This window comes from Labeo rohita, chromosome 22 (assembly GCF_022985175.1).
Source record: "Labeo rohita strain BAU-BD-2019 chromosome 22, IGBB_LRoh.1.0, whole genome shotgun sequence".
Lineage (NCBI taxonomy): Eukaryota > Metazoa > Chordata > Actinopteri > Cypriniformes > Cyprinidae > Labeo > Labeo rohita.
Window position 1 is genome coordinate 42,927,244 of NC_066890.1, and position 23,123 is coordinate 42,950,366.

General features: G+C 35.6%; 3 protein-coding genes and 1 long non-coding RNA gene across 4 annotated transcripts; 1 reads left to right on the forward strand and 3 right to left on the reverse strand.

Annotated features, from left to right (window-relative positions):
• The first annotated feature begins 1,224 nt into the window (after window positions 1-1,224).
• On the forward strand, window positions 1,225-2,725 carry LOC127153403 (CD48 antigen). The gene is made up of 4 exons (XM_051094457.1): window positions 1,225-1,273; window positions 1,630-1,950; window positions 2,028-2,321; window positions 2,571-2,725. The coding sequence occupies exons 1-4, from the start codon at window positions 1,225-1,227 to the stop codon at window positions 2,723-2,725; spliced, it is 819 nt and encodes a 272-aa protein (XP_050950414.1).
• Window positions 2,726-4,322: 1,597 nt separating this feature from the next.
• LOC127153588 (uncharacterized) lies at window positions 4,323-6,519 on the reverse strand. The gene is made up of 4 exons (XR_007825291.1): window positions 6,229-6,519; window positions 5,948-6,055; window positions 5,722-5,827; window positions 4,323-5,390 (listed from the first exon to the last, which is right to left on the reverse strand). It is a non-coding gene; the product is annotated as an uncharacterized LOC127153588 (long non-coding RNA).
• A 7,621-nt stretch (window positions 6,520-14,140) lies between these two features.
• On the reverse strand, window positions 14,141-18,309 carry LOC127153581 (uncharacterized). Its single transcript, XM_051094758.1, has 8 exons — window positions 18,229-18,309; window positions 17,005-17,070; window positions 16,846-16,904; window positions 16,479-16,749; window positions 15,973-16,287; window positions 15,408-15,505; window positions 14,504-14,548; window positions 14,141-14,417 (listed from the first exon to the last, which is right to left on the reverse strand). Exons 2-8 carry the CDS (start codon window positions 17,045-17,047, stop codon window positions 14,358-14,360), a joined length of 891 nt encoding a protein of 296 aa, XP_050950715.1. The 5' UTR covers window positions 17,048-17,070; window positions 18,229-18,309; the 3' UTR covers window positions 14,141-14,357.
• Window positions 18,310-19,114: 805 nt separating this feature from the next.
• LOC127153584 (uncharacterized) lies at window positions 19,115-21,938 on the reverse strand. The gene is made up of 7 exons (XM_051094760.1): window positions 21,840-21,938; window positions 21,670-21,684; window positions 21,504-21,518; window positions 21,065-21,400; window positions 20,565-20,849; window positions 20,380-20,475; window positions 19,115-20,179 (listed from the first exon to the last, which is right to left on the reverse strand). Exons 1-7 carry the CDS (start codon window positions 21,886-21,888, stop codon window positions 20,148-20,150), a joined length of 828 nt encoding a protein of 275 aa, XP_050950717.1. The 5' UTR covers window positions 21,889-21,938; the 3' UTR covers window positions 19,115-20,147.
• Between the last annotated feature and the right edge of the window lie 1,185 nt (window positions 21,939-23,123).

Genomic DNA, 23,123 nt, shown 5'->3' on the forward strand with positions numbered 1-23,123 from the left:
TTTTGCAACTATGTTCAAATATTGTAATTTAAACAACATAAATAGCAATTTCTGTGAATGCAAATATGCAAAACATCTGGTTTATTATCCGCTGTATGGAAATAGCGAGAAATTTTTGCACTGCTTACCACTACTTATAAGTAAGGTAATACATTAAAATTATATGGTAAGACACACCAGTTTCCAATATCAAGAAGCAAAACAAGCTGATTTACAGATAGCTGGATGTGGATGAGACCGGAAGCCCCGCACATAAAATTTACAAATGGCCGCGCCTACTCGGGATAAATAAGAAGGTGGGTGGATGGATAAATAAATAAATAACAGACTCACAACACTTTAGTAATTGCATAGCAGTGCTATTATGACACCAAATATTGTGGTGCAGCCTGTATTTTATTACATCGAGATGGAGCTCATTCAAACAGATCTATCTGTAAATGAAACTTGCACTATAGTACACTTACACCCTTCTGCCTCAGAGATCAGATGAAACGGAAGTTGTGGCTACCAGGGACGATAACAGAGGTTTCAGTCTATAAACTTACTTGTTCTTATCTTACCTAAGCTTTTGTTCCTAAACGAGTAAAAAGACAAAGTAGCCGGGGTGTTATTTCGTTTGAAAACGACTCGCTGTTGTTGGACGAAACTCAAAGTGAACGAATCGTTCTGAACAAATTCATATTTTTCGTTCTTTTCAGTCCTTACTCACTTACCGCCATCTACTGGAGACACGATATGACCTCAATCACTGTTAGCATGCAGTAGTGGTCCTGTGTAGAGAGGGTATGTAAAAGAGCTCTAACCACAAAGCTGCAAATGTTCTTCTGCCTTTGCATGCATTTAAAAACCTCTCACGAATCATCTTGTGCCCACAATGCCCATGCTGACTTTTGTGCTTAGCAACTAAAAAAAATATGTCTGATGCTTTGTTGTACTCTTTGGTGTGGTAAATATATTTTCAAATATATAAATCACAAACTGCAAAGTGTTATTTTTACAACATGAGAAAGATGTTTAAAAAGAGCACCAGTAACCTGATTTGATAGAAGATATTGGTGATCTGCATTTAAACAACCATGATGCTAAAAACCTATGTGAAGTCCCTTTTGGTTAACTTCGAATGATACTTCCTCATAACAGTATGAGTAGTCATTGGCTGAATCTTCACCACATGCTCTGTTTGTGAACTGAAACCTCTGTAACACCATTCGCTCTTGTAAGATGCTCAAAAACAAGTGCTGTTTAATCTTGCTCTTCATTTGTGTTGAAGGTAAGATGTGTATCGCTACTTATTTATTTGATTCATGTTTTTTTTGTAAATGTTTTGTGAGATGTTTTTAATCTTTTCAGAGGTCTTCAAGCGTCACTGAGCATCTGTGGTTGCACTGGCTCAAATGATCCAATATTAATTTTTCCCTGTTTGACTGATATGTGCCAAAACACATATTATTGTATAAGGTTATTGAATAACGTTATAGAGACATTCATGGGCCAGTAACCGACAATGGAAAACACATCCTGCCATCCTGCCTATGTGCTAAATATAAATATGTTAATTATACATTTTTGAAGGTTTTTCAAGATGTCTTGGTTTCAGCCAAAAATGTTCTTATAAATGTGTTTCAGGTGTGATTGGTGCTGATACAGTTGTAATGAAGTCAGTGACTGAGGGAGATTCTGTTACTCTAAACACTGATGTTACTGAAGTACAGAAAAATGATCAGATACTGTGGATGTTTGGATCTCAAGAGACTGCTATAGCTGGAATATATATGCAGATCATTAATATGTATGACAGTAATGAGACATTTGGAGACAGACTAAGGATGGACAGTCAAACTGGATCTCTGACCATCAGAAACATCAGAACTGAACACTCTGGAGTTTACAAACTAACCATCATCAGCAAATCCACCTCCTACAAGAGATTCAATGTTACAGTCTATTGTAAGTTAAATATTGCTTTTACACAGTTACACAATACCTCCCACTGTACATGTAATTCATTCTCTCATGTTTTCCAGCTCCTCTGCCTGTTCCTGTCATTAGCAGAGGCTTTTGTTTATCATCATCAGGATCATCAGTGTCCAAATGTTCACTGCTGTGTTCAGTGGTTAATGTGAGTGATGTGAGTTTCTCCTGGTACAAAGGAAACAGTTTATTGTCCAACATCAGTGTGTCTGATCTCAGCATCAGTCTCTCTCTACCTCTGGAGGTGGAATATCAGGATAACAACATCTACAGCTGTGTGATCAACAATCCCATCAGCAACCAGACCAAACATGTGGACATCACTCAACTCTGTCACTCCTGTGCAGGTAATTCAACAGTGTCTATTTACTGACCCGCTATTTTATCAGTTATCATGCATAAATTAAATATTTTCAAATGACAGAAGTGTAATTGCTATTATGTAACTATTATTTCTGTTGATTGTCAGATATGCACTGACTACTATCATCATCTATATTACAAGATGCTGTGAGAACCTGTATTATATTAGAAATTCATTCAGAGGAACATTTTTCATCATGATTCCTTATGTAATACTGGTCTTTTTTTTCCAGACCCTGTTCAGTACAGTCAATCTAAGGGTGTGATTCCATCACTGATTTATGCTGTAGTGGGCATGACTGCTGTTGCTGTACTTGTTTACTATGTCAAAAGCATGCACAAGGATACATCAACATATAATAAGTCAACATGTCCTCTAGCGTTCTAATGAGATTTGAGCATCATGCTGGCATGGGGGATGTCACAGCCATCAGATGGATTGCCCATGACAGCCAGTAGATGGCGCTCCTCCTGGATCATTGCCTATTGTTTGTTTTAAAGGGGTCATCAGTTGCCCAATTTCCTCAAGTTGATATGTTTCTTTAGGGTCTTAATGAAAAGTCTATAATATACTTTGGTTAAAAATTCTAAATAGTTGTGTAAAACAACACCCTTTTTACCATGTCAAAATCAGCTCTGAAAAAAATCATCTCATTCTGGTCGAGGTTGCTTTAAATGTCATTGAGCTCTGCTCGCCCCGCCCCTCTCTTCTCTCTGTGGAAAGACGAGCCTGTTTACTTTAGCCACATTTAGCCACTAAACTTGCTAACTAGCACTTTATTAGGAAAGGCGATCGCAAATATTCATAAAAAAAACCCTTATACTCACTTCTGCTGTAAGTGAAGCTGAATCATGAATGATTCACGCGAACATAGACGGATATATGTAGATCGGGAGGCGCATTCCCTTCAGAAACAAACATAATCTACTGCATCTTCAGCGGCTCAGATGTCGGGAGTAAATGACGACCACTATGTCCATTATTACATCCAGCAACACAACACCTCAATCGCTCAATTGGAGATATTCTTGTGTAAATTATCTCTCCGCTCCAGCGTCGAAACAAAGTGGGCGGACTGTTACAGCTGATTCGAGGTAAAACGCTCATGTCAATCAACTATCGTGGGAGCGGCCTCTGTCGGTGTGATGACCGGTGTATTTTTACAGATAAATTAAAAACCCCTGCATGGATTTTTATCATTATAGGGTAGATTTGTACATACACTGCCAACACACATTAATGTTCAAACAACATGAAAAAGTGAACTTAGCATCCGATGACCCCTTTAAAGCGGGTGTCTATTTTTGTCGTACCTTGTGCTGGTGTCTTTTTGTCTCATGTGGATTACTGTTTGTGGTCTCTTCATTAAAAGCTGCACTTGGATATTTTGCGAAGTCCCAGAGTTCTGTTACAGGGGGTTTAAACTGCACTGAGTTAAAGGGACTGACATCTGTCATAAATTTTTCGAAACCTCTTTTGTCATCAAAATTGCCTATTATAAGAGAGTTTGAGCTTGTTTTTCTCAAATTTGCATAATTTCTAGAACATAAGAGAAAATAAGCTTTCTAAATGTTTCGAAGTACTGCAGGCTGAAGACATCTGCTTGTATCTGTTTGTCAGTGGAAAGATCTTGGGATACATGCAGAATATGTTTGGAAATATTCTGATTTCTGAATATTCTGATTTCATCAGATTTAATGTCAACACATCTTTTTAGTTTTTTTGGAATTTCACACATGAAAATGAATGTGGATTTACACATGATTTATTTTACTCATAACCTGTAGATTATATATTTTTGGGGTTTGTTTGTTAAATATGTTTGTCTGATCATATATGTTAATAAATCATGTGTTTTTAATCAAGATCCAGAATAATTTATCATATATAAGGGATGGCTTTACCTGAAAAGAAATTTGTCTGGAGTACATGACCTCAAAACATTTATTTGTAAATATCTTGCAAATAACACTTTATATGAACTGTATTCAAATTGAAATATTGTAGCTAAACCTCAAAATGAACAAAAGTAAAAAGAAAAGAAATAATAATAAAAAAAAAACATCTAGGTATCTAAATTACACACTTTACCATTATTCTCTGATGTTGCCACTAGGTGGCAATAACTCATAATTCTTCATAGTTCCCACTTTCGTTTCATAGACAATACACAATGTAAATTAAACCAACAAAATAGATAAACTGTTAAAACTGTACTTAAAATTTCAGTGAGTGTGGTATGTCAGTTATAGTCAGTTATTACACTGAAATTAACTGCACTCATTAATAGATGCTTCCTTGAGCATCATTAATACAGTAATGTGAGAGTCTGCTTCTAACTCAAGAGCACATCAGGGCCCACAGAGACCACACCTTAATCCTGGAAAAACAGAAATTACAGGAAATGCTGTAAAGTCATCAGAACTAATAAAATAAATGTAAGTATCATCTTACCTATAGAAATAAAATATTGTTTGAATGTGTTATATGAAAACACACTTGTGTGGAGAAATATTTTTACTAAAGAAAGGGAACACAGGAATCACAATAATTTCATAATACTGCAAATATAAAGAGATGTTTTCAGTTTTAGCAGATGCAGAATCAAACGTGTCTGTGTGAAATGATATAGTATGATAGGGCATGTAGGGACTTGCAGAGCTATGATACAGGACAGACAGGTAATGTTTACTGGAAATACAGTATGCGATGGGGTGGGTTCTTGTGGTTTATTTCACTGAGCTTGTTTCTGAGTTCACTGTGACTCTCAATGTCCATGCAAATTTGTTCGTCACAGGACTATTTGAATAAGCAAAAGACAAGTCAGTCAAATTGAGTCAGTTGGGTTCCTCAGTCTTCCTGGACTGGTTCTTCCACCAATGACAAAAAAAAGTCCATCTACACAGATAATATTCTAAATTCTTCTGTCCATTCCAGTGTTTGTAAGCAGACAAATCAAGACAAACATATTCTGGTGAAATGTAACCTTAAAATGAACAGTGTCTCATGTGACAACGCTGGAGTATATTATTTCCTCTGTCCCATTAGCTTTCTGCAAGACAACACAAAAAGCACAAGGGCTTGAAAACATTTGTCTGAAAATAGGAAAGAACCTATGTGTTGTGTGAAGAATCATCACAGAGAGGGCAAATCAGAGCATGTATTGGAAATATTCCTCAATAAGTGGCAATAAAATCATGACACCCAGGGCCCATGTTTCCCCATTCTCCATAACCTTTCCAAAAAAGTAAGACTTGAAATATACAATTTTTTGTTATTTTGGGACATTCATCATCTTCTATAAATAACACATGACATCATCCACAACAAAGCTTGCTTTCTTGGTCAGACATGCTGATAAATGGCATGTCAAAAAATCTTACCTTCTTTTGTTCATTTTGTCTATGAAATACTGTTTCAGCATAGAGTACCCCTTCCTCTTCTGTCTGGACTGTTTCCACTCTATTCACACAAGTTCAAAACCATTTCCTAAAGTTTTAGTGTTAAGAGAGGGTTAATTTCTTAATCATTTTTATCACTCATCAGAATCTAATGCAAAATTAATAATACATTTCCTCTTGCTAAAGACTAGCTGAACATAAGTTTTACCTTTTTGTTTTTTGTGCTTTCTGTAGAGAAAGTACATCACACCTGCAAGTCCAACCAGAACTAAAGCAGAAATGAATGCAGCTAGATAAATAACTGATTTTGAAGATCCTAAAATAGAAAGAAAGTGATTAGCTTTGGCTTCACATCAACAATGCCTTCATATTCTCTGGACAATAGAAATAATAGTTTCATAATAGCAATTACACTTTTGTCATTTGAAAATATTTAATTTATACAAAGAGAGCTGATCCATAAATAGACACTGATTACTGTTGACGTACCTGGGCAGAGAGATGTCTGACAGAGTTTGCTGATGTCCAGATGTTGAGTTTGGTTGCTGATGGGATTGTTGATCACACAGCTGTAGGTGTTTTTATCCTGATATTCCACCTCAAGAAGTAGAGAGAGATTGGTGCTGAGATCAGACACACTGATGTTGGACAATAAAAAATTTTCCCTGTACCAGGAGAGAGTCCCATCACACACATTCACCACTGAACACAGCAGTGAACATGTGGACACTGATGATGTTGATGAAGATAAACAGCTACTGTTGATGACAGGAACAGGCAGAGGAGCTGGAAAACATGAGAGAATAAATTACATTCAGTCAGTGGTCAGTGGTAAAGATGATTTTGGGATAGTTTACAAAATTAATTATCAGACTGCTATTCTTTAGCAAAAAAAGCAATAAACAAACAAACAAACAAACAAAACACACCTGTAACTATTTAACAAGTAAACTGTAACATTGAATCTTTTGTAGGAGGTGGTTTTGCTGATGATGGTTAGTTTGTAAACTCCAGAGTGTTCAGTTCTGATGTTCCTGATGGTCAGAGATCCAGTTTGACTGTCCATCTTCAGTCTGTCTCCAAATGTCTCATTGCTGTCATACATATTAATGATCTGCATATATATTCCAGCTATAGCAGTCTCTTGAGATCCAAACATCCACAGTATCTGATCATTTTTCTGTAGTTCAGTAACATCAGTGTTTAGAGTAACAGAATCTCCCTCAGTCACTGACTTCATTACAACTGTATCAGCACCAATCACACCTGAAACACATTGAGGAACAGTTTCCTAGTAAATAATTACAATTAAATATGATGAAGAGGTTTACTAATAAAAATTTATTAATAGAAAACATTAACAACAAAATAAGCTACAAAAAACAACAACAAGTTTTGAAAATAATGCCCTTTCTTTGTAAAATATACTTTTCTTCTACTGTTTTAAAAAAAATGGTAACATTTTAACACAAAAATGTAAACATTGCCTAAAATATAAATTTTCTTTAGCCCTACTTTCAATCTATTACTATTCTTTTAGTAGCCTATTCAGTGCTAATACTGCATATAAAGTGGATATTTTCTTTCATGCGTTTAACTTGCAAACTTAAATTTGCTTGGGAAATTAATTCAGTTTCTAATTATTAGTAATTAAGTAAATGAAAACATATAAGCCTACAACAAACAAAACGAAAATAAAAACACACGACATTATTAAATATAATGCGATTAAATATATAAAATATCAAACACAGTAACAGCGTAGACTAAAAAAAGTAACAGCGTAGGCTAAAATATATTGCAATTTAGCCTGCGTTATGCCGTTTACGGAAACAGCAAGCCGTAGGCTTTATTATCAAATTATGTAGGTCTGTACAAGGCAAGGGATAGGTTCATTTTTTAAATGTTTATCATTGTTATTTATAATTAGAAATGGTGGCAGTCAGTTAGGGTTAATTACGTGGTTTTATATTAAATTATGCTGTTTCAGTAAAAGATTAGTCTATAATTCCCTTTGCGATCCTGAAGTTATAGCCTGTCCTATATACATGAGCAAAAATAAAATGACAAGGTGTACTGTAGTCTCAAGATCTGGAGAAAGATTCTGAATAACTAATCCTGCACTACTACTTTCATCCATTCAATAGTGCACTGCTGCGATAAGTCTACTGACTGAAGCGCGCTTATACACGTTCACACTTTTAAGCGTTAGATTTTTCGATGATCTGATCACAGTCCATGAAAGACCGTTTTATATGAAAAATTGCAAATATGACAATTTATTACGTTTATCCAGCGGAGGTGCAGCTGCGAATATGCGATTTAAACCAACAGCCAAAAGTCTAAGTAAAAAAAAAGAAAGTAAAAAGAAAGAAAGAAAGAAAGAAAAAAATAACTTACCAGTAATGATCATCAGAAAGAAACATAACGTTATGTTGCTAATAATGATCTTCAACATTTTGTTGTAAAGAGAATTGAACTCCACATTATGAGGTATCCAAGAATGGTCGGACAGACTGGTGTATCACTCCCAAAAGACGGCACACAGATATGACAGGGATCTACTGCTTTTCTTATAAAAACCAAACAACGTTGACAAATTTTTCTATAAGATTTCAAATCGATAATCATGAAAACTATTTTCGACTAGCTGAACACGTACTCAGACTGAGCTCTGCATCGACTGAGAACAGAAGAGTCCCGCCCTTTGAGAGGAGAACAGTTTGTTAGTACACTATACTCTCTAGCTTGTAGGCTATATACAATGTTTTTTGCGAATTTAGGCCTATAATTTTGAGAAAAAAATAAACTCCACTATATTTATTCATTACAAAATGCCCTGTCCTGTTGGTCATAATTAGTAATTATTTGATGTATTGATGTTTCTCTCTATTTTTCCATTTTAGATGATATAGATCTAGCTGTGTTGGAACACATCTAGCTGTAAAAGTTTACAGCTTAAGCAATCATCACAGTTTAAGGTGGTTAAGCTGGTTTTTGGAACATAATAGCAGGTTGACTAGCCTGGATCAGCCTGCCAATGACCAGGTTGGACCAATCTAGCATCTTTCAAAATACAGGTAGCAGCTATATAGATACCTGCTTCTACTGCATTTTCCAACAGGGAATTATTTACATGAAAAGACATTGAAAACTTGTTGCTCTCCTTAAACATTAGTGTTTGGCTCTGGCATTACCTACATGAAAGGACGTTGAAAACCTGTTGCTCTCTTTAAAGTTTAGTGTTACATTACTTTAAGCTTATGTGATGGTTATATCTATTGTAATATTAATGTCAGGCCATCAGAAGCACCTCATCTATGTACACCCTGCACTGGTACCGCATTTGCACAACCACCCCCACGCATCCATTTCTCGAACTCACTGTGCACAGGTTGCATATTCCACTGGTACAAACCACATTTAGGTACACAAGTTAGAGGTAGAATATCCTGACCTAGATTTATAATAACAATACATTAATGATGTGGTTAAACTAGTTGCACAGACACAATTACAATTCTTCGAAGCATTCACTTATTTAACTGGGCTTTATTAGCTAACTCTACTAAACATTATTCATACACGTGCAGTTAAAACATGCAGCGCAGTGCAATCTCTACGATCTGAATGATAAACCATATTAAGGTCTAATCATCGCTGTGGTTTTCAGTGCTTCTCTGAACCCAGAGTCCCTTCCTCATCTTTTTCATTCTTCTACAAAAACCCAAAGCAAACTGAGGCCTCAGATCTGACTCAACCATCTCAATGATCTCTTTGTGATGTTTGCAGAAAAGAAAGATGCAGAAGTTCCTTTCAGTGCGGCGCAACTCGCAACAGATTGCTGATTCTGATAGATATTAGGACTCTAAAAAAAATAAAAAAAATAAAAAAAATTGTGCAATCAGCTTAGCACAATTGTAAACCTAATTAGGTCACACGGGCTGAAGCACCTGCCATGAGACCGTCAGTCGCATCACAGAGTGACCACCACTTCCTGTTGAGATGCAACAAAGATCAAAAAGGTCAAAACCAAAATGCAGCATGCATGCAGTTGTCCTGTTTCACACGAGCTAGTCACCCTCGTGTTAATGTGAACGTTTGTTCATGTGCATATGCATGTGCATAAACGCTATATTAAAATGTAAGCGAAGCTATTCAAATATAATTTATGTATCATATTTTTAATAGCATTTGAAACAAATGACTCAGTTCTGTCAAGTAGCATGCCGAGTGTAGTTTGACGGTTGGTTGAAAGACTACCCAAATAGCACACATCTGCAAGATGTCTGTTAAAAATCTCTTGATCTGGAAAGCATCTGCTGTGTACAGACGTCTGACAGACATCTGTAAGATGTCAGTTTTACATACATTCTAAATCATTACATCTTTAAGACATTAATTGATGTCTATTTGACATCTGAAAGGAAACATCCAATAGATGTATTGCAGATGAGCAAACAATCTAAAAAATATGTCTTGCAGATGTAAATGCAAACGTCAGATAGATGTCTTCATGATGTACGTGTGCTATCAGGGTAAAATGCCGGTTCAAAGAAGTAAATTACATTATAAATGTCGACAAATGTCAATTTTTACTATTAAGGAAGCATTATATCTAGTGAGTATCTGCTTGAACAGAAACAGGAACCGTTTGACTTTGGAGTTGAATACAATCACACATCCATGTTTCCAAAACAACTGAAGGAAATGTTTCCATTACCACGCCTGATATCAGGAAAAGCAGTTTGGGCAGTTAGGACATAGTTTAAAAATAGCAAAGCTGTGTACTGTAAACATGTGAGTGTTTTATAACCAGTTCTAAATCACATTTATCTAATTTGGCCATAAAGTAAAATATAAAACTGCTTTTATACAATGTATAAATTCAGATGTTCTTTTTACAGACAAAATGCTTATAGCTGTCACAGACTGATCTAAACCTTAATTTCGTAAAAACCCTCACTTCACACGTTTTCACACGTTGGGTTCTGGTAGGCCACCATTTCCTGTAGATCAGAGTGATTTCATTTTTTCCCGCGGTCCCATCAGATTTACGCTGAGCAATATCATGTTTATACACTGAACACCAATTGAACAATCTTCAGTTTTTCAGTTCTCCCTTGTTTTAATTTGTACTATGTTTTGTAGTCAGTGACCAAACTTGCTTGTATCACCAAACAGACAGTAAAGTGAAACTGCTTCAGTGTTTGAACAACCTTGTTGGTCGATTCATGGTTGCTAAGTTACTGCTACCAGATGGCCGATGATATCTGATACCATACTGTCTTTTGTTTGCATACTGTGTGATATATCACCATCACACAAAACAAAAGACAAGGAGAATTTTGCATCCTGCGTTACGTAGACAACAGTTCCTCAGTGTCTGCAGACCCATTTCCTATTTCTAATCATTAACTTCCTCAGTAATTTAGAACATCCATTTTGGCTTGTTTAATGGCAGTCTAATGGGAGAGCCTAATGTTTATACTGTAACTTGATCTGCCTCCAGTAAGTGTGGTCTGATGTTTACAATTACTTAGAGGAGCTTCAAAGTAGGAAAGTTCTGTGCTAGAAAAGTGGAATTCCCGCATGATTCCAGTGTTCAGTAGCAGTGTGGTTTACCAAGACATTGTTTAAGCAACCCATTATATAACAGAGGAGGGCTTTAGTGTTAAAATGTAATTATTCATCAACATTAGTTCCTCATTTTAAGACCTCCTGCTTTGCTTTCACATGCTGCACTTCCTTCTTCTACAACGGTTCTGTCAGTTAGAGATAACATTTATACTGTTGAATCAAAAATGAAACAGAAAATTAGAAAATGTGACAGGTACACGAGAGGCTGCAGACCTGTAACTGTACATCAATACAAGTTTCGTATTTTTATCTTGGTCTGTGACTGTTTCATTTACCACACCACATCCTGTGTCAGAGGTCTCGAGACAGACCATGTGAAGCGTCAGAGCTCTTTAAAAAAGACCCAGCTTCATGTGAAAATGAAGTACAGTCTACCATGTTTGTCCTTTCCTCTACAAATATTGACATCAGGTTTCTGTTCAAAGAAAACGCACCTAACCTACAACTGTGGGAATAATACAGTATGGGTAAACACACAGTGACAATTCCTAGCAAAGACTGACACTGAAAAAGGATCGGTAGAGAGATCCTTTTTTTTTTTTTTCCTGTACCCTCCCCCTCTCTCCCTCCGAGTCTTCCGTGCAGTGTTTATCTCCTGAACACAAGGGAAAAGGGAGCTTGGGGATTTCCATGGAAAACAAGAGCTGCTGCTTTATCTGACATTACAGAAAGCAGAAATTGAGCCTTGAGGTTCTGACACATATCAGTTAAAAAGAAACATAAAAGAACAGAATTAGTAAATATATTGTACGTAGGCTGTTGTAATCTATATTCTAGTTTCTGAAACAACTAACTACACAGCTTTCTATAAAAATGCTTATAACAGTGGAAAGCTGTTAAGATCCTATCTCAAATGTTCACAAAGTATATTTTGTTTACTTTGCTCTGACCCCCTAGAGGCATATTTGCTTACAAAAAGCATTTTGAGGACGTTTTTCACGGTTTCCTTCACTATTAAACAAACCCTTATCCTCGAGAGAAATGCTCACAAGTCACAACCCGTTACTGAGGAGTTATTTGCCAGGGCAAAGCATTTAACAAAACATGTAAATCGTAAGATAAATGTACGTGATATAGACAGTGTTTACGTGTACACCCTATGTAGTAGTATTAAAGAGTTAAGCATAAGATTATACGTTTTCGCGAGGAGTAAGAAGACCTAAATGACTGCCCTCATCTTGAACCCCCCGGAAAACGCGCTTTATTTTCCCGCCGGCGTCAAACGTCAAACTCCCCCACATTCTCTTCCATGAAGTTTCTCAGATAAGCCTGCAATCAGGTGACATTAAAACGTTTCTGCCACCTTCTGGTCGTTAAAGGCTAATACTTTCTAGTGATGAGAAAAACAGACAGAAATTATATTGAAATCTACAAAATTAAATCTATAAAAGATAACTTAAGCTGGGAGAAATATAATCCAGTTTTTTTATTTATTACGAAATACATTTTACAAACGTATTCCTTGTTACAGGAGCTAGAAACATTTCATGCTAATTAACTACTATCATTGGCAGAGAAAAAAAACGAAGCAAACTATCCACCTTTTGTTAACCGCCAGGCTGGTCTCACTCGCGTCAAGCTATATTTAGCTTTACAAAACAGCTCGTTTTGCTGCTTGATATTGCAAATTGGTGTGTCTTACCATATTATTTTCATGCATTATCTTAATTGTCAGCACAATGGTTTGTAGTGCAAACAGTTTTACCGTTTCCTGCACGTTGTTTTTCTTCTGGTTATTTCATATAGCAGCCAATGAACCGGAAGCCTAACCCATAGGCTTACTTCTGCATTGAATCAAAAGGTGGATATGCCCATATTTTGTCTAAAATGCAGATGCCCTACTTTGGTTTAAATTAACTCAACTTGTATAAATGTATGTCACATTCACTAGCATGCTGTTGCACCAAATCATACGGTTACCTGTAACCTTGTGCCTAATCGTCCAACATGTTTAATATTGTTTTATCATAATGTGCAACATAATCCTGTTTACTTCCATGTGGCTAATGCTTGATCCTGTTTTGGGTATGTATAATAAAGTGCTTAGTATCAGAAAACTAGCATGTCTGTCCCATTCCACATTAACTATGCAGTCTCATTAGATGGCCTATTAACAATTTCACAATTAGGTAATAATTCTGTAAATTAAATTTAGTACACAAACAATTTTTTTTTTTTTTTTTTAATATATAGTCTTTATTGTTGCTGAAATTTAAAAGAGAGAGGGCGTTTAATCTGAACTTTGCTGCCACCAACTGGAATATTTGAGCATGTGACAACGAACAGTAAGGAAACGTGCAAAAATAGTAATGAAATATAAACAAAAATGTGCTGAAATACTGATAACGCTGAACCCTAGACTTTAAGCCATAAGCAGTCTTAAGAAATAAGCTAAATTTTATATTAAACCTGTGAAACCTGGAGCCAGATGGTTGACCTAGTTTCTGAACAGTATTTGATCAGAATGAAGAAAATACAAGTCCAGACAAGGTATATTAGCCTGGTGTTGCAGGAAGTTACTATTATGATCCTGCTGTGCTGAATCAACTTTTCAAGTAGATTAACTAGATGATTCAGAATTGCAGAAGTGCCTTGTCATCGTTGTTGTGTGTAGCCAATTTAAAGCAAATAAATGAAAATATGTTAAACAGTTTCCGAACTAATGGGTTTTTGGATTCCCAATTGGATTCCTACATAGCATGTGGAATGATCATAACCTGTGATTTGGATGCCATTTTATTTGAAATATAGCAAAAAAAAAAAAAAAAAAAAAAAAAAAAAAACATAGTTTCTAATTATTCTATTTAATTTACTTGACTGCTAGAGTCATCAATTTATGCCAAACAGTGAATTTTTTGTTTATAAATCCTTATGTGGACTTGGAAAATGGCATGGCAAAGCTCTCTGTAACTATTTGAAGCATAGATTAGATAAGAAAATAGATTCCTGTGGTGCCCTTAAGGAGGATGAACTGGGAATCAAATTTTCATTGTCCTCTTCATCATAGCTGGTGTCTGGTGTGTCCCCGCAGGATGCCACTGTTACATAAAAATATTTCATATGCACTCTTATGGTTTTAAACTTGGTTTGTATTGGGTGTATTATGAAAATACATTTTTCTGACCTGCTGGGGAACTTTGACCGGTCGCAGTTTGACTCCCAGCATCTGCTGAACACACAAATTTATCAGACCATGAAATCTTCCACCAACTGACTGACCGACAGCCTTTTATTTTGAAAAATGCTCTCACACACATATTTCTGTATTTTGTATTTGTATTTTTTGTGATGTCCAAAGATGCTAAATCATAAAACTTAAACTACAAAGGCAAGAAAAACTAAATTTTGTCCTCCACTTGTGCAGTGTTATCCAGCCCAAGACTCCGCTTCAGTATTGTGGTATCTCATTTAAACTATCTGTGCAGTCATGAATCAGCCGTAATTACTTGCCATTTTGATATGCTCTTCTAGATTTACAGACATTCACACCTACAAAGATGACTAGCACAAACAATAAAGTTGCAGCAGAAGTCAAACAACTTATCATTATTATTTGCATCTGGCTCTGATCTGTAACAAACATAAGGAAAGAGTCATTAGCGCAAGTCAATGCAACTAGATAAACTAACAGAGTAAATGCAGCAGCATAAATTTATTTATTTATTTATTTTCTTATTTTATTTTATTTCTGCAATATTTCTTATTTTAAAATATGGAAAATATTCATAATGATTGAGTGTGTGTACAAATGTTATACTAGTTATAGTTTCTTGTGCTATTAGCTAGTTAATACCATATTGGCTTACTAAATGAACACTAATATCAGACACTGGCAAACCTGGACAAATTTGACTGATGTAGAGATGTGTAGTTTGTTTGACGAAGAAACTGGAGACCACACAGCTGTAGGTGTTTTTATCCTGATATTCCACCTCCAGAGGTAGAGAGAGACTGATACTGAGATCAGACACACTGATGCTGGACAATAAACTGTTTCCTTTGTACCAGGAGAGACTCACATGACTCACATTCAACACTGAACACAGCAGTGAACAATTGGACACTGATGATGACTCTGATGATGATAGTAAAAAATCTCTGGTGATTAAAGGAGTGGGCAAACGAGCTGAAAAATAGAATACATAAATTAAAGTTTAGTCTCAGGATCAATGAAAACACAAAACATAACTTGATAAGTTGTCAGTGCTTCATCAAGATGTCTACAGTACATAGTAAATGATGTCAGTTCTGTGAAGCTTCATATAGATTTTACTCTATGATCTGTACTTCATTATGTTGTCTAATCATCTCTCTACCCTCTTAAAAATAAAGGTGCTTCACGATGCCATAGAAGAACCTTTTTGTCTAAATGGTTCCATAAAGAACCTTTAACATCTTAAGTGCTTTTCATAAAAGGTTCTTTTCAAAAGAAGGTTCTTCAGATTATAAAAAGGTAAGAAATAGATAATTCTTTAAAGCACTTGACTGAATGGTTCTTCTATGGCATTGCTGTAAAGAACATTTTAAAGCTCCTTTATTTTTTAGTGTGTACTGCACTTGCAATACACTGAAATCATTTATTCATTTACTCACCATAGACAGTCACATTGAAACCACTACATCTGAAAAGATGGCTGTTGATCTGTAGTTTATAGACTCCAGAGTCTGTTTTGCTGGTGTTTGTGATGGTGAGATCTCCAGTTTTATTGTTTAGCAGGAGTCTGCCTGTGAATTTCCCAGTATCATGAACATCTATGTACTGCTGTTTTTTAAAGACTTCAGCAATTGGCGTCTCTTTAGGTCCAAACATCCACAGAAGATGATCTTCCATCTGTATGTCTGTAAAATCACTGAGCAGAGTGACAGAATCTCCCTCCATCACCATCACCTGTGTTGTCTGTGTTGTAGCTGTTTCAGCAACAAAACATCACAGGACAATATAAATTATTTATCTCAGTTGTGAGTTGAGAAGTAACAGCTGATTGTATTCTGACAGAATAATTCTCACTGAGAATTTAACAATTTCTATTGTTTGTCTGTTTAAAATGTAAATTAAAAAAAAACAGGAAAGAAACTAGAGAACTCTAAATGCTACATACGTGGACACAGCTGATTTTTATCCAGATATTTGGTCTGGTGGCTGAGGTGATTGCTGAGCACACAGCTGTAGGTGTTTTCATCCTGATATTCCACCTCCAGACATAGAGAAGGGTCAATGTTAATATCAGAGACTTTAGTCATTGAGATTAAACTACTTCCGTTATACCAGCTTAAAGTCCCATTTGGAACAATCTTCGCTGAACACTCCAACACACACTTTGATCCTTCTGAACATGTTTGATTTTTTCTGATAATTTTAGGAGTTGGGAGCTGGAAATAATGAGAGCGTGTTTAAAACAAGGTTTTTTTTTTTTTTTAAGTAGTTAGACTTTTACAGAAACGTTTAATTATGTTAAAGAATATTACATCCTGAGTGTTGAAATTTCCCCCCATCTCCGAAATGGTCTTCAATTCATCCGCATCTGCTATAAAGAACAGAACAATTTACAAAACGGTTTCTGTCATACAGATATTTTACCAATAAAATCTTTACACAGCAAAATCTTAGTAATTAAAACATCCTACCACAGAAAAGCCATAACACGAGCAAAATAAATGAGCGTTCCATGTTCCTTTATATGAGCAAAAGGCCTGTAAAAGAAGAAAAAATAAGTCAAATCCCTCAAACAAATACATGTTGAAAAAGAAATCATGAATTACTTGTTGCGGTAAAGCGCTTGAACCAATACGAAAAGTAGCCTATTACTCGTCCAAGTGAAGTTGAATTATTATTCAATACTGAAATGAAAGTGAAAAATAGTCCCAAGTCATATGCCTGCTGCGATCACAAAATCTTAACCGAAGCGTCACGAAGTTATACCACATCATGCGTATTTCAGTGCGTTTGCCTTTTAAGTACATAAGAGAATAAAACGTGTTTAAAATATGTTCTGGAGAGTGGTTTTACTGTTAACAGAAACCAAAACGATTTCATCTACTGAAATAATACGAGACATAAACTAGTCGGTGCTGCAGGCAAGAGCTGGACAGTGACTCTAAAGACGCTTGTTGAGTAGAACCGAGTTTGACCATGAAGCATTTTTCAGCTCCTCTAAGAGAGAATCACAGTGATTGATCTCCATAAAAATCTAGACATGCAAGTCCCTCTGAATCATCCACACATAAATCCACATTGTCTAATTATTACTATATTTGACAAAACGTCGATATATTGTAAGGCATTTAAAAAACATATCTTATTCTGTTAATCTAAAGTTGCATTGAACATTTAGGCCAAATAAAAAAGTGCGTATGATATTGCATTAGAAATTCTATTACTACTCCTACTACTATGCTACAAGAGGATATAAGTAGATATTAAACTAATATATGAAGAGTTTATTTGCAAAAACAGATAACTCCCCCCCAAAAAAAAAAAACAACAACAACATGTTTTTCTTATTATGCTATCATGTTTTTATTGTGTTTTATTGTGTTGAGCTGTATCTGTTTTTGTAAATAAACTCTTCATATTCAGATAATTGGCAAAAATGATGGCAACTCTTCATTAAAAATACGATAGTTCTGTTCTGAAGGTTTGGACATTCACCGTGCAGTGCATTTTACCTTACGTTAGAGGGCAGATTAGCTGGTTAGTTTTTTTTCTGGCTGGTTTTTGCAAATAATCCAAGCAATAAATGGTGAGCTGGTTCAAAACCTCATCAAGAAAGTCTTCAGGGTTAAGGACTGAATAATAAATTAAAGGAAAAGTCCACTTCCACAACAAAAAATTACAGATAATTTACTCACCCCATTATCATCCAAGATGTTAATGTCTTTCTTCAGTCGATAAGGAATTATGTTTCTTGGGGATATATAGTGGACTTCAGTGGTGCCCCCAAGTTTGAACTTGCAAAATGCAGTTTCAGTGCAGCTTCAAATGTCTCTAAACGATCCCAGCCGAGGAGGAAGGGTCTTATCTAGCGAAACGATGGGTCATTTTTTAAACAAATTGACAATTTATTTACTTTTTAACCTCAAACGCTCGTCTTGTCTCGTCTCTGCGATGCGCATGTGTAGTCTGTGTAATCAAGATCAATGCAGTTAGGGTATGTCGAAAAACTCCCATCTTGTTTTCTTCTTCAACTTCAAAATCATCCTACATCGCTGTTTACCATTTTTGTAAAGGGCATTTGATCTCTGAATATTCACTTTGTAAACACTGGTTCGGTACTTCTGCAGTGATGTAGGACGATTTTAAAGTTGAGAAAGAAAATGAGATGGGAGTTTTTCGACCTACCCTATCTGTATTGACTGTATTGAGTTCACGCAAACGTAGACAAGAGGAGCGTTTGAGGTTAAAAAGTATATAAATTGTGACTGATCGTTTTGCTAATCTTGGGAGCACCATTGAAGTCCACTATATTGAGAAGTCTTTTTGAATGTTTTCCTCAAGAAACAATTTCTTATCGACTGAAGACAAGAATGACATGAACATCTTGGATGACAAGGGGGTGAGTACATTATCTGTACATTTTTGTTCTGGAAGTGGACTTATTTAATGAGGATACAAAAACACTCTTTCTGTAAGCACAGTTTTCAAACGTTAAAAATAAACACTCAAGACAACACACAAGTTTTTTTTGGGCAGTATTTTACAAACAAGAATAACAGTATAATGCTGGGCAAACGGGACAGTGAGGTGTTTACATTTGACATTTTTACAATGTAAAAAGTAATATAAAGCAGTTCAAATGTTGACTTATATCTTACCAAGATGTGATTTTATATAGATTATACTCTTTATTATGTACATAAATTGACCACTGTGAACGTATTTAGACAAGCTTGGATGCTGTTTTGTTTTTAGGCAGTTAACTGTTTAAAAAGTCCTGGACAAACATTACTGCCGCTCGTCAGTGACACCAGCTAGGTAGACTGGACTGTCGCATTTAACAACGCTCGGTCCAACCTTCGCGGCCTTCGAAGGATGTATCCCTATTGGGAAACAACTACTGAGAACACTCGGGGCCGGTACTCCACAGAACATGACTTGAGGCAGAACAAACAGTCTAGAACAATCACAGCAAACGTAACACTGCGGTTGAAAGTGATGACACTGGCTTGCAGTGTTTAATCCTAGTGTGCAGCATCATTCCGTTGACTTCCTTATGGCCAATGCTTGATCCTGTTTTGTCACTGGTTTTGAATTGCAAAATGTTTGCCAGCAAACTGCGTCACACCTGTCCCATCCCATATTAACAATGCAGGCTCATTATATGGCTTCCCAAATTGCAATCATGTAAAACTTCCAACATTCACGTATTTAGTACCGGTATTAAGTGCAGTTTATAAGTTTTTTCTAAAGTCTTTTCTAAACCAAAATAGACAAAGCATTTCAATTAGCTTTTGCTGCCACCAAGTGGAATATTTGAACATGTGACAATTAGTATTACACAAAAAAAAAAAAAAAAAAAAAAAAAAAAAAAAAATTCATGAGTAAAATAGGGCTAAAATATGCAAAAATTGTTAAAATACTGATGACCCTGATCCCTGAACTTTAAGCCATGAAAAAAGCTGAGCAGAAATTGCACAAGTGCAATGAAGGTTGTTTCATTTAGAATTGAAATTGAACAGTGAAAATTAAAAACCCATAAAGTTGTGCCTGTGCAACCTACAGATGGTATATTCAGCACGGAACTAGTGGACTTCTGGATTCCCACTTCATGTTACAACACTTGGTGTTTACAACAACAACATCCTGCAATAAAACAGAAACAACGAAATAAAGTAAACAGTTTGACAAATGATTTAAACACATCAGCTACACACATTCAAAACTGCAGATGGAAATATTCTGACAACTAGATTTTTCCATCCAGGTAGTCATACCAAACTGTATATCTATAGATTCTGCTGTTTTTGTAAATAAATTACTGTTAGAAGTAGATCATTTCTTACCCCCTTGTGTTTGCTTCCTATAAATCCAGTAGATAATTATTCCAACTACCAGAAAAACTGGAATCAGTGCTAAAAGATAGAAGGGTAGTGGAGATGCTGTAAGAAAGAAACATAGGAACTTTGACACATGGCATATTTTAGGCCGGCACAAAGCAACAGAGCCATTAACATCTTCAGTCTCATACCTGGACATATTACAAAGTTTTCCAGATGTGTGTAACGTTTGCTGATAGTATTGTTGATCACACAACTGTAGATGTTTTTATCCTGATAGTCCACCTCCAGAGGCAGAGAGAGACTGGTGCTGAAATTAAAGGCACTGATGCTGGACAATAAACTTTCTTCATACCAGGAGAGAGTCACATCACTCACATTCTCCACTGAACACAGCAGCACACATTTGGACATGAATGTACCTTCTGATGATAAAGAGCAGTTTGTGTCTTTTATGATAGGGATGGGCAGGCGAGCTGTAAAATATAAGAGTATTAAAATTGTCTGTGCATAACACGCAGCCAGGATGATAGGGTCCTATAGCTAACTTTCAAGTCTTGTCGCTTGATAAAGAATAAGAATAACATAAATTACATAAATTTACCAAGGTAGCTAATTCAAAACAAGTAAACATTACGATTAAAAAATAATATATATATATATTATTAGAACACACATCCAGAATACTCACCATAAACAATGACACTAAATACAGTTTTTGTCGCTCTGCTGGTGAGACCGGAAGTGTGATTGGGATCGACGATATCTAGACGATAAGTTCCGTTGTCTGTGATTCTGATGTTTCTGATGGTCAGAGATCCAGTTGTGAAGTTCACCTGTAGTCTGTCTCTGAATATTTCATTGTTAACATAACTAGGTATAGCATTTACGCTAGAATAAATGTCAGCAATGTGGGCGTTTTGTGATTCAAACGTCCATATTATGTGAACATCTCTCTCTATTTCATTAACACCGGTGCGTAGAGTAACAGAATCTCCCTCCATCACTGACAGTTTCTTTTTAATTTCTGAAACAGACAAGTTATTTTATACACTGTCATATTTAAACATTACAAACAACAACAAAAAAACATGAAAAATAAAAATGTGAAAGCATGAACAACAGTTTACCTTTGTCGATATCATCTAAAACACAGACGAGAATGATATATTAGAGACAAGCTGTTGCTAACGATCGGTTATTTCATACTACAGTGTGATCTGAAAATATTACAAACAAACGAAAAAAAAAAACATTACGAAAAGAAAATGTGAAACCATGAGCAACATAGTTTACCATCATCGAAAACACCTGAAAAACAGACAAGAAGTGTTATTTCATACTACAGTGTGATCTAAAAACATTACAAACTATAACAATAAATAAATAAATAAATTACAAAAAAAAAAAAAAAAAAAAAAAAAAAAAAAAAGTCAACGCATGAACAACATAAATATATAGTTTACCATCGACGATCTGCAAGAACAGACACAGCAGCAGAATGGAGACGTCCATATCGTACGACAGGAATAATTACACATTGGGTCTACGTACTCTACTTAAATTTGGGCCAACACGGAAATAAAATGAAGCAATAAGCCGAAACTAAGAAACTATGAATGACGAAAAAAGTCTAGTGAAGCGCTCCCATCTGCGCGTGTCCGTGCGCGCGCGCCTGAGTGACAAAGTAAAGTTACTACAGTTCATCAGATCACACAATCATTGGTGTGTGTGTGTTTATTAAAAGTTCAATGACTTTGCCTGCAAAAGCAGCATTTACATATTATATTGTGCATATAAACTCTTCCACGCTCTGAAGCAGAGATAGTAGGCTATACACGTGTAATAATTCTGCTGGAAGGTAGGGGGCGGCATAGTCAGCATGTAGCCTATTATTAAAATAGTGTCAGATAATGTGTGCTGTAAGCGTATGAAAAGAATAAGCCTGGCACCCAAATCTGTATTAATAGTCTTCTATCAGACAAGAAATTGACTGAATAAAGCCAGAGAATAACAGAAGCAGGAGACAAAGTGATGAGTTTATTGAATGATCTTAGTTGTGTATGTTTTAGTGCTCAGACTTCGTCTTTCCAACACAAATAGAATGTTATACTAAACTGCTTCACACATCCTTGAATAACCATTCCCTTTTATTCAGGAAAACGAAACAGTTCATGAAACCCCACAAAACAACAGTGAAAATGCATAAGCAAGAAAAATAATAATACGCAAAGTATAAAAACATAGTAAACAAAACCATGAAAGTTTAAAATTATTAAGTATTAATAATATTAATTATTAAGATTTAACTTTGTAACGTTGAGCAATACACAACGTTTGGGGAATAAGGGGGTAATAACCAGCAAAATTATAAAGCAATTATACCGTAATTATTCTATAACTAAAGGGCACCTATTCTGAAATTACGTTGTATGTATGACACACAGACCGATCATACGTGTAGGTAAACGGAAATAATGTGCAATGTTTGGGGGATAAGGAGGTAATGACCTGGAAAATTCAAAGTATTTATACTGTTGGTATTTCATAAGTAAGGTGTAACTATTCTAAGATTACGTGGTATGCGTGACCTACTATGTTAGGCAACAACAGTATGATTTAGAACAACTTGCCTTATTGTAATAACACAAAAAATATGAATGAATGCACAGATAATCACTAGTTAATATATAATTCATGAAGAACTAAACCATTTATTAATGATTACTACATCAACTAATGAACAGTCT